The following is a 16,614-nucleotide window of genomic DNA, read 5'->3' as shown; positions in this document are numbered from 1 at the left end:
AAGGAATTTTTGAAATCCCAGATGAGATAAGGTAGGGATGAATTTTAAAATTTGAAAATCGAATGTGTGAAAAACAAGCTTACATTTTAAAGTAATTGGTTTAATATTCGAGTAACCCCCCACCCCCATCCACCTGGTGGGTGAAAACATAATTCTGGGAAAACTCACTCACTGCATGTTACACTCATCGCACTCAAGATAGTCTCTCGTGCTTTGCGCCTGGCTGCTAGTTAAAGGTAGAAGGTGGTCTCCAAGCCAAATAACTATCCAGTCACCAGCCCATCTTCCCCATCTGCAGTTACTACCTGCAACCCTCTTTCCTCTTGTTGTGACCCCTGTGTCCAGTATGTCACCTTTTCTTCTCTCTTAAACTGCCCTTTCTCTTGCTCATTCTCCTGGCACTAGTAGCTCCATCTTTGTGTTCAGCTAGGTTTGTTGTACAGAATCCCATTACTTGATGGCTGGAAGACTGTCTCCATGGTGAGATAGGCACAAGACTTTAGGGAATTGGCCACCATGCCTTCTTATATACTTGGTGGGCAAGTTAGAGTCGGCTGGGATGGCCTGCATTCTACTTTTATCTTTTCTCTGTTTGTTCTCAGATCCTATGAAAAAAATTCCCAAGATAATGGTGAGGGACATGCACATTGCTGTGTAGAGTACATGCTAAGAGGTCCCATATGGATGTTTTTCTTTATTTTAAGAAAAACAACACTTAACTAACAACTTACTGATAAAACCTCGCATCTCTAGCCCAACAATCAGCTTTCGTGAATTTAAGCTTTCTGGAAATTTTCTATGAAACTACTGAGAAAAGGGAATTGGGAGCTGCCACTGTTTCACCAACTTAAAGGATTGATAAACTTTCCAAAGGGGGGAGTCACAAAATGGAATTAACAGGGCTTCCCTGGCGCAGTGGTTAAGAATCCACCTGCTAATGCAGGGGACACGGGTTCGAGCCCTGGTCCGGGAAGATCCCACATGCCGTGGAGCAGCTAAGCCCCTGCGCCACAACTACTGAGCCTGCACTCTAGAGCCCGTGAGCCACAACTACTGAGCCCGCATACTACAACTGCTGAGCCTGCGCTCTAGAGCCCGTGCTCCGCAACAAGAGAAGCCACTGCAATGAGAAGCCCGTGCACCACAATGAAGCCCCCGCTCACCACGACTAGAGAAAGCCCGCGTGCAGCAACGAAGACCCAAAGCAGCCAAAAATAAATAAATTAATTAAATACATTTTAAAAAATGGAATTAACAGGTCTGTTAACAGGTGAGAAAAACACTGACATAAAACAAAAACAAGATCAGCCTGTTATCAATGGAGTTAATGTCCAGTTCAAAAATTTCTTTAGAAATTTCCTGTAGAAAACCAGTTTAGGGGCATTTTTATGATCCAAAATTAAGATTTGGGCCATACAAGATGGTCCATGATAAAACATTGTAGGCATCAAAGATTAAGCTGCTGAAATATGCTTAGAGGTTCTTGCATAATAAAAAAGTTTGTAGAAGGTTTCTGATTTTAAATGGTAGACCAAACAGATGCATTTGCCTCCCCTTTCTTTTGAGACTCCGTTGGCAGAAAAATCTTAATGATGAAGAGAGAGGCGTGGGGATGGCCAACAGCAGACTAGAGAATTCATCCCATTTCTTGGATGTGGACCATCAATGAAAACGTATCATAGGCAAAGTGGAGTAGAGGATGCTCAGAATAGGCATGTGGTTGACCTCTGGGAACGTGCAGAGTTAGCTCATCAGCTTGCCACATCCAGGGCCCTGGATTTAGGGTTCCTAGCTAGTGAGAGTGAGGTATGGTGCAAAACCAGAGGTATCGTTAAAATTTTGTGTGTCAGACAGCTGCTTCAGTGATCCCTTCCAACTTTTCCCCACCACTGCACACAGAACCATTGGCAGCCCCCATATTGACAATTCATTTCTAGAGAAATTGAGTACATTTCCCAGGAAGAACTAGGGCTTCTAGTGCTGGTGTGTGCACACAGATTAGATTCCTTCTTATTGTGACATTTTAGGTTTCCAGGCTAATGTCAGATTCCTCACTCTCATACCTCCAAGAAAAGCCACTTGTCAGAAGCCAATCCTGGTGAACCGGATGGATGACCCAGTTACAAAGCAGAGCTCTCCATCAACCGTTCTGTTCAGGAGACTGTCTTACTAGGGAATAACACTTATATATGCAAAATAGCCTTTCATTTTCCCTCATGAATTAGTAATCAAGGATTATCAGAAATAGCAAAATCCATAGCTTGCAAGAGAAAGCTAAGATAAACTTTCAGAGTAAATGACCCCTGAAGAAATAAAGATCAAAGGACACTTAAAAATTCAAACTTATATCCTCAGAGAAGACAGAGAAGATATTGTATCCATAAAATAAGAAAAGGATGCTGTTACAAATAAAAACAAGAAGAAGCTTTTAGAAATTAAAAATATGATTTAAAATTACATTCAGTTAATATGTGACTTCAGTAAAAATAAGATGAAGTTAAGGTAATTTCTCTGAATGCAGAGCAAAAATCAGTGACAAAAATGAGAACAGAAAGGATAAGAGACACAGATGTTTAATCCAGGAGGTCTAGAATCTGACTGAGGAATTTCAGGGAGCAAGATTAGAGAAAATGGAGAGGAAGCAATTATTTTTTAAAAATAGAAGAAAATTTCTGAGTGCTGATGAAAGACATGGTCTTTTGATTGATAAGCCCTGAATTAGTCTTACATAAGTTTCATCAAATGGAACATTTGAGACTAACTGCCTAAGCCATGATCATTCTCCCCTCTTTCTCATTATAAGTACCCTGGTTTTCTTAAGAGTAAAAGCACACGCAATGAAAAATAATTTCTCCTGCAGATTGCCTTGCAGGGGTGTCCATATACCCAGTTTTGCACGTAATGTAGAGGTGTGTCACAGCCATCCTTGTGGCCATGAACAGGAGGTTCAGAAACATGATAACTGTGGATTGCATAAGAAGATAGAAGGATCCAATCTCTTTAATAACTTCCTGGAGCATTTTCTCCAGCCTCTAGACTTTAAATTACATTAAAAATATTAGGCATTATATGGTTACTGTAATTACACCCAGATGTAGTGTAATGCTGTGTGTGAGCCACTAAGGACAAAAAGATCCTGAAACCTAGAGAAAGAAAATACAAAAACCAACAAAGGACAGAGGTACATGTTGCATTCTGATTTCTAATTAGTAACAATGAATGCTCAGAGATAAAGAAATTTCTTCTAAGTACTTAAGGGAAATAATTTTAGACCTAGAATTAACCAAACTACCAATCAAGAGTGAGGGCAAGAAACAAACAACAAACAAACCCCCAAACCTTTCCAAACATTCAAGGACTGAGAGAATTTATTTTTTATGGTAACCTTTCTGAGCAAGTGACTTGAGGATATATTCTAATAAGAAAGGTAGGGCACAATAAAAGAGTAAAATAGTGGCTACCAGGAGATTGGGGGTTGGGGGGATTGAACAGATGTTGCTTAATGGTACAAACTTATAAAGGGTAGTAAATAAATCCTAGCGATCTAATGCATAGTATAGTGAATATAGACAACAGTAGTATATCATAATCATTAATCTTGCAAAGAGACTAGAACTTAATGATTCCAGCCACTAAAAAAGGGATAATCCTGTAACATGATAGAGGTGCTAATTATCACTACAATGGCAATCATATTACAATATGTAAATGTATTAAGTTAACAGGCCCATCTTAACTTTACACAATATGTCAAATATATTTCAATTAAAAAAAGAGTAAGACATGAGATCTAGGAAACAGTTGATGGATATAACCGAGACATTCAGTGAAGGAATTTCCAGTAGTGATGAATATGAGTCAGGATTAGGAGCTATTTGTCAAGGATGGAATAAGAGGATGAGGGCTTTGAGAAAGCTGCTTCTTGAAAAAAAAAAGTGGATTACATCTAGCTGATAGTAACGTGGTCAAAAATCTGAATTCCTTTGAGGAAATGGTAAAGTATATACTTATCTTTTTTGGGGGTGTGTATGATCTAAACAACATAAAGGAAGACAATTGAGCAGAATTACAAACCCAAACTAAACTTTGCCTGCTGTTGAGTCAATGATGAAGTGTAAGAAAATAAAATGCATTTGATTTTTATGTTGGAAACAATCTCCTTTTATCTGGGTCTATTGACTGTGTCACTGAACTTAACGGAAAGCTCTTTTTGGTCCTAAGTCCAATAATACTTTTAATAACAACATTAGGAATGCTGCTTGTTGGTCTTCCACATTTAAAATCAATTCATAGATAAAGCATAGAAGACTGAGCTATAGTTACAGAACAGCATATTACAGTGTAAAAGGAGCATGTTGCTTTCAGAAGTTAGAAAGTAGAAAATGGGAGAAGTCATTGGAAGTCAAGGGGAGCTAATATAGTCTTTTTGTATCATGTGGAGTTGATAGTCATTAACTATAAATAGTAGAACAAGAAATTGAAACTTAAAATCATTCAATAATTTTGAGGCAAAAAGAATAAGGAATACAAGTAGTAATATAACTCTTAAAATTTGGGAGGAGGAGAGAGGGAATTTGAGGGCAATGGAAGTGACGTTTCAGTCCTCATCTTTTACGGTGATGAGTCAATGGATATTGTTTACAGATGGGTAAAGCAATGTATGTGTATGTGTACATGTATTGGGTACGTGCACTTGGACCTATGCAAGTAACCACCCCAAAACTAAAGCCAGAAATCAACAAAAACATAGCTTCTGGGGAGTGGAAATTGAGGTGAGGAGGGAGACTGATGGTTTTCACAAAACACCTTTTCAGCATTTCATTTTGACCGAAAGCTGGTATTACTTTGGTAATAATTTTTAAAAAGTGAAACAATTTTAATTTCATTTCTATAAATTTTGGGGGGGAGATTTATAAATGAGGAACATTATTATGTTTTTATAAGTATTGGTAATCTCATTTAAAAAAAGTCATACCTGAGAATTTGAGTTATGAGGCTTTTAATAGCTTTCTAGCAATCAGGTTATTTCACAAGAAAGTAAAACCTCTCAATATTACCAGAAAACAGTGACAAACAATCGTGACATGTGATACGTACTTCCCCAATTATCTATTACTTGCTTTGGGGAGCTGCTTGATGAAGAATCTAGTTGTTTCCATAAATATTTTCTCACAGGTGATGGCTTTTTTTTTTTTTTTTTTTTGGCCGTGCTGTGAGGCATGTGGGATCTTAGTTCCCCGGCCAGAGATGGAACCCGTGCCTCCTGCAGTGGAAGCCCAGAGTCTTAACCACTGTACCACCAGGGAAGTCCCTCACCTATTTCCAGCTGCCCATAGCTATGTTTTGATATTTATTGACTTAATGTCTTCATTAAGACATTAAGAATAATGAGATGGGAAAAGGTGTTGACAAAATTGGCCTACCAGTTTTCTCGGTGTCCAGCATGTTATTCAAAATTCATTTACTAAGGTGAAAAAAACCATGCCATCATTTTGGATATCAAGTAATTAAAAAAAATAACAGAATCTTTAGGAGGGATCAAATCACAAGTAAAGATGAGGTGTTTCACACCTGAAACAGTCATGTTCCTTCCCGGACAGCTTTCATGGTGTCAACAAAAAGTCGTATTATGTGTTGGTAGCTTTTAAGGACGGTACATGTGAGGAATGCTGTCTAGTGCAGCTAAGTCTTTGGCCCAGTGAGTACTCCACCCAAGGTGTCCATGTTTATCCATTGTCCTATAGACTGGTTATGAAATGGGGGAGGGCAGTTCACCCTTTTTTGTCTCAGGACGGTGGCCCTTTCAAACTCCAGGCCATGAGCAATGACTCCATCTAAAGTCCAGACCTGCTCTGAATAGATTCAAGTGATCTATAGGATCTCTTTCACGCTTGAGAGTTTCACGGTCTTTATTGATTTTGCTCTTTGCCTACATTTTCCCCTTCTTACAAGTCCATGGACGTTGAAGTTCAGAAAATGGGACCCTTAGGACAAGCTTCTGCTTCTTCCCGACAAGAAAAAGAAATAGTGCTTCTATTTCAGAAGGAATTTAACCTAATTCTTTGCAGATGGGAAGAGAAGGAGGAATAAGTTATATTTGGTGAATTTATTATAGATTAAGTTCTGGAGATTGGTGATTCAACATTAGTTGCTACCCTTATGTGGCTTTATAAAAAAATAACGAAACGGCCATCTTGTCTCATTCATTTACTGTGTATAAATTATCTTAATTATTGTTCTGGACTCCCTTGTGAGATCAGCATTATTATCCCTCTCACTTTTAGATGATGACGTTAAAATGTGGAAAGTTTAGTTGTTTGCTCAAGGATAAACAGGTTATTTTTACCATTCCTTGCACTTCCCACACTTGTGGTTATTTTGTTGTCATTGTTGCTACTGTTGTTGTTAAAGAATTCAGTTTTTTAAAAGATTCAACCCAGTTTTCTTCTCTGAGACCTCTCGTAATTACTGGTTCCTCAGATTTTGTTTTCAGTTGATTTTTAGTCTCTAGTTTTTTACATCTCTTTCTGGCCTTCTCAAGTTGACTGTAGGTAACGTTACCCTTGCTCTAGGGCTGAGTGAAAGAAATTCTTTCGTTAAAAAAGTCAGCAGATGATATGGGGGATGCTCCCTTATCACTAATGTACTAGAACTTAGAGAGGCGGCTTTCTAGGGCTTGTCATACCAATAGTGATGGTAAATTAGAAACAATTTTTTCGTGTATAGAAAATAAAGGACTCAATTAGAGAGATGTTTTACATTTTAGATTTATACATGTTGACCGAAAAAAATGCACAACCTAAAAGTTGAGAGATATGTTCTATTCGGCAGACAAAACTGAGGCCTTTAGCCCGGGACGCAGCATCTCAGATAACTCTGAGAGACTGCTCCGAATAGGTAAAGGGCGTGGGGGGAAGCCAGGATATAGGAGTTTTTGCAACAAACACCCAGGTAGTTGGAACATCAAAAGATTACTATCAATTAAAGCAAACCAGATATCTCAAGTTAAGGAATTTAGCACAAGTTAAGGAATTTAGCACTTTTCTATGTATGGGAAGATGCAAGAATCTGGGCTCACTGAAATCATTCCTTTGGTGTACACTTCAGCTATTGGGGTCAGTAGCCTGTGCTTTCTTATCCTGAGTTTCCTCAGGGTGCACCGTCAGGGGGTGCCTGCAGTATCTGATGGTTTGATGGCGGGCATCCTGTTTCCATCCTGAATTCCCTCAGCGCTCCCCATCTGGGTGGCTATAATGTGATGGGATGGCTGCAACATCCTTTGCTTACTGATATGCCAGGTAATATTTTTCATTCACGTAAGCAAACACTTATTAAGCAGACAAAGATTTTACGTTGGTAGAAATCTCAGTGAACATTCTTCAGTATGAAAAAATTTTATTTCAAGTTTAAGAAAAGGAAGGAAATTTAAAAAAAACCAATTCAACAAAGCAGACTTAAACCACTTTATAAATGTAAGCATAATGAAGAAAGTATAAGAGATCAGAAAGCTCAAAAGGGAGGGATGTCAATAACAAAACTGATTTATACATCTAGCGATAAACAATCCCATTCAAAACGCACAAAATAGGAACTCATTCTAAAACTTCCAAATGGAGGTTCTCAAAGCATCTTGGCAAATTAAAGGCTCTGAGCAGAGTGGTGGTGATAAACCTGTTTGCTATGGTTAATACAGCATTTCTTAAATTTATTGGACCAGAGACACATGCCCTCATAACCCAAATTGACACACATTGAGAATACTCCTGGTCTTCTGAGAATGGCCGTCACATATCATATGCTAGTTCTGGATAACTTGCGAAAAAAGTCTTTTTTGCCACTTGTGGCTGAAACAGACCAAAGATGGGGAAACACACGAGTGGCAGTGGCCTGTTGTTTTTTTTTCTTTTTGCGGCACGCGGGCCTCTCACTGTTGTGGCCTCTCCCGTTGCGGAGCACAGGCCCCGGATGCGCAGGCTCAGCGGCCATGGCTCACGGGCCCAGCCGCTCCACGGCATCCGGGATCCTCCCGGACCGGGGCACGAACCCGTGTCCCCTGCATCGGCAGGCGGACTCTCAACCACTGCGCCACCAGGGAAGCCCAAGGCACTGCTTTTTAAACTTGTTTTTTGGCCCTAATGATACATTTGGAAGCTGTTCCGTGTCTACATGTAAGCACATCTGTGTCTTTCTTTTCTCCTCCTAGCCCTCTATTCTTTCTCCTTTGTATGGATGGCTGTTGATGGATGTTTTGATTTTACTATTTTTTTCTATTACAAAGAATATTACAACAAATGTCACTTTTTCTGTATTCAAGTATATTTGTAAGATAAATCCCCCAAATAAAATTGCTAAGTAAATGTATGTACCTCCATATTTTTTTTTTAGCATTTCCTCTTTTTCTTTTTGTAAATTGAAGTATATTTGACATATAGTGTAAATTTAAGGTGTGCAACATGTTAATTTGAAACATTTATAAAATGTGATATGATTGCCATCGCAGCAGTAATTAGTACCTTTGTCACATTACATAATGATCCTTTCTTTTTAGTGGTTGGAATCATTAACTTTTAGTCTTTTAGCAAGTTTGATGATTACAATACAAAATTGTTATCTATATTCACTACTGTGCATTAGATCTCTAGAGCCTACTTACTACTCCTTGCAAATTTGTATCCTAAACAATTTCTGTCTTAACCTCCTACCCCGCATCCTCTGGTAACTACCATTTTACTCTCTGTTTTTACAAGTCTGGCTTTTTTAGGTTCCATATACAAGTGATATCATAACATACTTCTCTTTCTCTGCCTGACTCATCTCTCTTCATGTAATGTCTTCAGGGTCCATCCATGTCATTGCAAATGGCAGTATGTCTTTCTTTCTCATGACTGATATACCTTCATAATTTTCATAGGTCTTACTAAACTGCATTTGAGGAAATAGCAATTAACACTCCATCAGTTTGGGAGATTGCATGGTCCCTGTAATCGCCAGCACAGTGTGTGACCAAACTTTTTGATCTTTGCTAATCTGGTGACTGAAAATTAGAGTAGTCTTAATTTTTCACTTGTTATAAGTTATGCTTATGGCTGAGCATTTTTAACTTTTTTTTTTTTTAGGTTTTGGAAAGCAATTTCATAAAATTGGAAATAAACATCAAGATGTTAAGTAAAAACAAAATGTCACAGAAATTTATATTCAGAGCCCAATTTTGTTCAACCACACATACACACATTTAAAAAATATTAGCAAAAGCTGTCTCTGGGTTGAAGGATAATGGGTGATTTACAATTTTTATTTCTATATACCGTTTTGCATTTTGTAAGCTTTTAATTTTAAAAAGCCATCTTCATTTTCTGTAACTTCCAGATCATATTCTTTGCCAATGTTTAAATTTAGTAATTGGTCTTACTGATTTGTATGAGCCCTTTATATATTAGCAAAATTAGGGAGTCCCCTGGTCGCCTAATGGTTAGGGTTCCGGGCTTTCACTGCCGTGGCTCAGGTTCAATCCCTGGTCGGGGAAGTGAGATCCTGCAAGCTCCATGGCGTGGCCAAAAAAACCCAAAAAACAAACCCCCCAAAAAACTAAGGATCCTTAATAAAAAAAAAAAAAATTAGCAAAATTAGCCTCTATCCAGGATGTGAGCAACAGATACTATTTCTCAGTTTTTTATTTGTCTTTGACTTTGCTTGTGGTAGTTTTTGCCATATAGAATCTTTATTTTATGTAATCAGATTTAATAAACTTTTATGTTTTTTTCTTGTTTTATTTTTAGAAAGGTCTTCCCCAACTCCAAAGTTAATTTTGAAGTCTCCAAGATTTCTTCTAGCATTTAATTTTTTTAACATTAAGTCTTTGATCCATTTGGAATTTATCCTGGTATAAGATGTGGGAGATGCATCCAAATTTGTCTTTTTCCAGAAGGCTATCTAACTGTTCTAATACCATTTATTTGAATAATCCATCATTTCCTTACTGTTTTGCTATATACTACTTTTATCATATACTAAATTCTCATATTTCTGGACTTTCTACTTGGTTTCATTGGCGATTTATTGTCCTATATCACACTAGTTTGAATATGTTAGCTTCATAACATGCTTACCTCATGGGATTAATCCTCCCTCATTTTTTCTGATTTGTATTCAGAATGTTTCTAGATATGCTTCCTTTATTTTTCCACGTGATGTTTGTAATCAGTTGGTCTAGAATCATTTTGGCATTTGTGTATATCACACTGAATTTTGATTCATTTATGGAAATGTTACATTTAATGACATTGATTCTTTCCACTCAATGACATGGTAGCTGTTCTACTTGATCAGATCTCCTGTTGTGTACCTCTGGGGCATTTTATAGTAGTCTGCACGTAGATCTTGGTTATTTTTTGTTAACTTTATTGCTAATATTTAATCTTTTTTTTGCTCTTATAAGGGTTTTCTTTTTTTTGCGGTACGCGGACCTCTCACTGTTGTGGGCTCTCCCGTTGCGGAGCACAGGCTCCGGACACGCAGGCTCAGCGGCCATGGCTCACGGGCCCAGCCACTCCACGGCATGTGGGATCTTCCCGGACCGGGACACGAACCCACGTCCCCTGCATCGGCAGGCGGACTCTCAACCACTGCGCCACCAGGGAAGCCCTAAAATTATTTCTTATTTAAATGTTACTTACTCACACAGAGCCTTCCTGGCTAGGTTGGTTTAATACCACCACCACCACCACATCTCATTCATCCTGTTTCGTTTTTTGTTTTTTTTTGTTTAGGATTTTAAAAACCTTTTAATTGAAGTATTTATACACAAATACATATATACATGTGTAGCCACTTAATTTTTTAAACTCTTCATTGAAGTTATATAACTCATCGATTTTCACAAACTAAAAATAAGTAACTTGCACCCAGATCATGAAACAAAATATTACCATGGTACCAGTGCCCCAGAAGTCCCCCTTTGCTCCTTTCTAGACAATAGCCACCCCACATATCCTGTCTTAAAATTGCAGAGAGCAGTTTCGGTAATGCTTATATTGTTAAAAATGGTACCGTAATATCTATCCTCTCTTATATCCGTGTTTATGAGATTTCATTTTTGTGATTTATCTGAATTTGTTCCAGTACTATGAAGTATTTCACTGTGTATGAAAATACAGTGAACTTTATTGGAAAGCAGTTTGGGAGCATCTATAAAAGCTGAAGATACACATATTCTGTAACCGTGAAATCCCGCTACTAATTATATATTGACCAGAAATGTACACATGTGTTCAACATGTATATTTTGAAATTGGACATTGAAAAATAGCTCTTAGAATTTTGAGTAACACATTCAAATTCACGATTATGATCTGTTTGTAATATCTCCTTTTGCCTAGATTTATTTATTTAAAAGTTTTAAATTTTATTTGAACTTAAAAAAAAACCAGTTTACCTATTTTTCTCATCCCTCCCTCCAACCTCTTACAGCCACCAATTTGTTCTCTGTATCTGTGTTCATAGAAGGGCACTCTTTCTATTGAAACATTAGAAATGTAGGAGAAAATTAGTGGTTTTGTAGATTCGCTAATGGGACGGTGAAGGAATGACCTCCTAATGACTTCCTTCTATCAAAAAAGAAAATGTAAGGGCAACTTCATCAGTTGAAAATAAGGCAGAGAGATGATAGACTGGAGGTTTAGGACTGCGGAAAAGATATGAGATAGTCATCATGGGTAGTTAATGAATGACTTCTTTAGGGAAATACAGGATAGAAATGCCCAGTGATGTTACTCATTTGAGGCTGAAGAGCATGAATCTGTAGGAACATAACTTCATCCAGTTGTGAGAGATCTCAAGCAACACCAGGCTGCTTAGAAATAAATGTGGGGTGTTAAGTAGTAGGGTTCATCTAGATGTGCAATTATTCCACATGATGGGGATGATGGGAAACAGGGACCAGGAAATGAAAGTGTTTTATAATTCATTTATATAAAAAATATATTAGGGAAAATTTCACACATACCCTGAAATAGACTAGTATAAAGAGCCACCATGTACCTGAGACCTTGTTTGAAAAAAATCATCAACATGAGACTCATCAAAACCTCTCTACCCCTTTGCCCTGCTGAATGATCTCAAGGCAAATCTCAGACATCATCTCACTTCATCTGTATATGCTGAAAACATTTTTAAGGGTGTGGGTATGATTAACCAGTATTTCCCAGACTCTGCCATGAAGGAAAGTGAAGAAAAGGGGTTGATAGAGGGACAGAGAATCTAGACATGTCAGTGGATTGAAGGCTGGCGATTTTCCACGGCAGCCCTTGAGCTAATAAAATGAAAAACAGGAGGTAGTGATAGGAGTGGAGATGTTTAACTTATGATTTTGAATGTTTGCATTTTCATAAAAAGCAGTGGTTTCAGTCAACTCATTAAGATACACAGTTCTTTCCCTCAAACGTTGCTCACTTACCTAGTTTTCTTTGTAATTAAAAAAAACTATAAATCTTTTAAAATTTTGAAATTAGTGCATACATGTTCTAAATGGTTCCAACGAAAAAGCTATCAAATTAAGTGTAAATGTTTCATTTATCCCCAGACACCTGATGCCACTATTCAGAAGTCCTATGTTAAATCATTTTTGGTACATCCTTCTAGAAACATTATATATACATATATATATATATACACAAGAAGCATTTATATTGCATTAAAAACATAAATGGAATCACAAAATATCTGCTTGCATTTTGTACTTAACAACATATTGGCGATCTTCTCATTTCAGGACACATGCATCCGTCTCACTTTAAAAATGTTTGCATAAGTTTCCATTTCAGATATGAGTTCCCTCATTAATGAATAGTCCTGCAGTGAACATCTTCCTGCACATATTTTTTTCTATATATATATGAAACCATATCTTATCTATGGGAAAAGTTCTTAGTAATTTTTAGGTTGAAAGATATTTTATGTACTGTTAATTTTGATAAACATTCCAAATTATTCAGATTATGTCTTTGGAGGATGGAGATGAAATGCATTTCCAGCTGTTACTCAGAAAGCTTCCCAAATAATCTGAATCTGTTTAAAAGACATGTGGATGGGGAAAGAGAGGAGTTGCAAGAAGTTCAAGTTGCAAAGCCTTCCTTTATTTTGGTGGCTACATCAACTCTGGCTACACATCAGGATCACCTTGAGAACTGAACAAATTGTCCAAGTTCAAACACCAGAAATCCTGGCTTCACTGATCTGGGGTCAGGCCTGGGCATTGGTGTTCTTTAAAAACAAAATTCCCCTAGAGATTCTAATGTGTAGCCAGTGAGTGTCCAGAATCACTGCTTTAGATAGAGAAAGGGGAGGTAGAAATGGAAGACTCAGGTGAAGCATATGTCAAGCATCACTAAGACTGTGCCCATGAAGCAAAAGAGAAATGAAGATCCAATTCCAATACAAAAAACACATCGAGTGAAAGGATCAGATCAGGTTTGGGGAAGAAAGGAGGCAGGAAGAGAGAGGTCTAGGTGAGGGAAAGGCAGAGCTGGTTGGGGTAGGTGCTTTGGGTGTGGATCATAGAGTCTACTCTTTTAAGTAAAGGTGAACGTGAGCCTGAAGCCGCCTCCAGGCTCTTCTCAACCCAGGGTTGTCCTGTATCAGTAGAATGGAGTGGCCAGCAGGATAGGCAGCCATGATGATTTTGCACAAAATATTCTAGGAACTATTGATATCAAAGATGTCGGACATGGAAAGAAACAGAGCATGTGCATTGAAAATTTAGAAAATGAGAAAATAGCTGATAGCTTTGGTGGTCCCCACATGAGCCTCCATGCTGGGGGCCCTGGAGCCAGTGGCATTGCTTTCCATGTGTAGGGTGTGTCTCTTTAGAGGGATGATCAGCAGGGTGGCAGCCAGGATGAACGTGATCAGAGGAACGAAGATTCCCATGTTAAAGAAAAGAACCAGGCTGATCATATTGGTCTCAGTGAAGTAATTTTTCTTAGTGGAGTTGAAGGAGTAAAAGGATGGTTGCAATGCACCGTGTAGATGTTTTTGAGGAAGAACACACTGTGGCCCAAGGAAACAAACACTGATAGTCACAGAGGCCAGGGCATCAATCCAGAAATTCTCTATTTCAGCTTGAGGAAAAGGGGGTAGGAGAAATCCGCAATCTTCACAAAGTAGAAGAATCTAAGCCAGGCAGCAAACCAGAGGCTACAATAATTTATGAACATGAAACTTGCTTTGAATGTATCACATACAATGAATGTCTTGATTATAAAAGTGTGGGGATGTTGAACTGAAGGTGAGTTCTAGCATCATGAAGCTTTGTAGCGCTCTTCTGGATACACTCAGGAAAAGCAGGATCTTACCACTTGTGGAAACTGCCTTCTTGTGAATCCATTCTGCTGTATTTATAGCCACAATGAACCCATTTGCAGTGATACCAAGGACGCATTCGGTGCCTATAATTCTTCACATCAAAATGATGCGAGATGGTGACAGTTGATTTTCTGGGGGATTGCAGGTTTCAGTCATCCTGAGTTGTTGCTTCTCTTTGGTGTCTGGAGGAAAATGTCTCCCTAGCGTGTGATGGGCAGATCTCCCACTATTCATGACAAAAGAAAAAGCAGTTAATGCATCATTTCCAAATCTACTCCATTTGTTTATTTTAGAACTCTTAGTTCTAAATCTGGAGATGCAAATGATGGAAGGAGTTGTTTTCTCAATCCTCTCCCGTGTGTCCTTTTGGATGCACTCGTGTGTGAGTTCAATCCTGGGGCCCAGGGAGGAACTTGAGTAGACGCTCCTTTATAAATCACTAACACAGTGTTGAGAGCTGTGTTCTTTAATAGCTCTAGTTAAGAACCATCTGTCCACTAAGTCACCCTATAACTGCGTTTCATTTGTGACCTCAGGGAACTGATTGAAAGTAATAATAACTTCAGATATTTATAGCTATGGGCTAGGCCCTGTCCAAACACTTTATACATATCATGAAATTTAAGCCTTACAACAACGCTCTGAAGAATGCACTTTTATTATCTCCATTTTGCAGGGGAGGAAACTGAGGCTAAATAACTTGTCCAAAGTCAAAGAGGGAGAGGGGGACAGAGAAGGAGAGAGAGAGCTGGGATTCAAACCTGAGTCACATGGTCCCAGAGTCCTTGTTCTACCCACTATGTTACACTACCTACCCCTGTGGATCCTTTTGTGTGCACCAAAGACTGAAGGCAGGGTTGGCTTAACTGTAACTTTTTATCCTGATGGTCTTTTGAGATGCCCTCAGGGCTTAAGGGAAGAATAATTGAGTTGGGAAAAAAAACCCACCTGTGAGATTTTTTTTTTCACCGCTCACACAGAACACTTTACTTTGGACACTTCCGGTCATTAAACACGTGTGGATTTTTTTTCCCCACAGCAAGTAATTCTGCAACGCTGTCTCGGTGCCCGACAGTTTAACTCAATTCTGACACTATCTACCTGGAGATGACATCAGATCCACAGGTTAAGGGCTCAGTCCCACCAGACTGCCCTCCATTTCAGATGCCAATCCCAAGTCTAGGTTGTCACCCAGACTTATTGGCTATAAGTTAGAGTTATGACCCTCTTTTTGGTTTCAGTTAATTTGCTGGAGTGGCTCACAGAACTCAAGAAAACAGCTTATTTACATTTACCGATTTATTATAAAAGGTTATGATCATAGATGAACACCCAGACGGAAGTGATGCATAGAGCAAGGTTGTGGGAAGGGGCATGGAGCTTCCACGCCCCCTTTGGGGTGCCACACCCTGAGCACCTCATGTGTTCACCAGTCTGAAAGCTCTTTGAACCCAGTCCTTTTGGGTTTTAATGGAGGCTTTGTGACATAGGTACAGTTGATTAAATCATTGGCCATTGGTTATTGTTTCAACCTCCAGCCTCTCCCCACTTCCTGGAAACCTGGGGGCGGGACTGAAAGTTCCAACCTCTTATTCACGGTTGGTTTTCCTGGCAATCAGTCCCCATCCTTAGGTGTGTTCCAAAAGTCACCTTGTTAACATAACAAAGGCATTTTTGTTGATCTCCTCAATGAGGAAATTCCAAGGGTTTTAGGAGCTCTGTGCCAGCAAAGGGGGCAAAGACCAAATGTATTTCTTATTATAAATCACAATATCACAATAGTAAAGCAAGAAGACAGTGATTTTCTGAGACAAACCTCTTTTACAAAATAAATTGAGAGAGAATAAATCTCTATATAAAAATGATTGTACACACACACACTTGTGTGCACACAAACACATATTTACTTTTCATTTTAAATCACTAGGAAAATAAGGGTTGAAGGAAAAGTTCCTTGTTCCTTTACGAGGTAGGCAGATGATGAAATGGACTTCTCACCTCAGAATAAATTAACTTCTATGAGTGTACATAACTCTAACGTAATGATAATGAAGTAATTCTAATAAAGGGAAGGTTGGTGTGTGAGATGTCTCCAAAATTTTTCATAATATTTGGTTTTCCCTTTACTTAGGACTTCTTTTAAATAAGGAGAAAACTTAAGGTTTTCTGGCCTGATTTGGACAAGCTGTTACGAATTTTGCCATCTCATCTTTAAATCTCTATTCTTGAACTCCAGATGTTTCCCTCCAATACAGT

At 38.4% G+C, this 16,614-nt stretch overlaps 1 protein-coding gene across 1 annotated transcript; it reads right to left on the bottom strand.

The window, feature by feature from the left end:
• Positions 1 to 13,548: 13,548 nt before the first annotated feature.
• LOC103071247 (taste receptor type 2 member 39-like) lies at positions 13,549 to 14,592 on the bottom strand. The gene is given in 3 exon segments (XM_082931392.1): positions 13,549 to 13,994; positions 13,997 to 14,243; positions 14,245 to 14,592. Coding segments are annotated over 3 exon segments (1,041 nt in total).
• Between the last annotated feature and the right edge of the window lie 2,022 nt (positions 14,593 to 16,614).

Source organism: Lipotes vexillifer, unplaced genomic scaffold (genome assembly GCF_000442215.2).
Source record: "Lipotes vexillifer unplaced genomic scaffold, Lipotes_vexillifer_v1.1 scaffold71, whole genome shotgun sequence".
Taxonomy (NCBI): domain Eukaryota; kingdom Metazoa; phylum Chordata; class Mammalia; order Artiodactyla; family Lipotidae; genus Lipotes; species Lipotes vexillifer.
The sequence above is the reverse complement of the archived record's forward strand: the minus strand, read 5'-3'. Positions and strand labels throughout refer to the sequence as shown.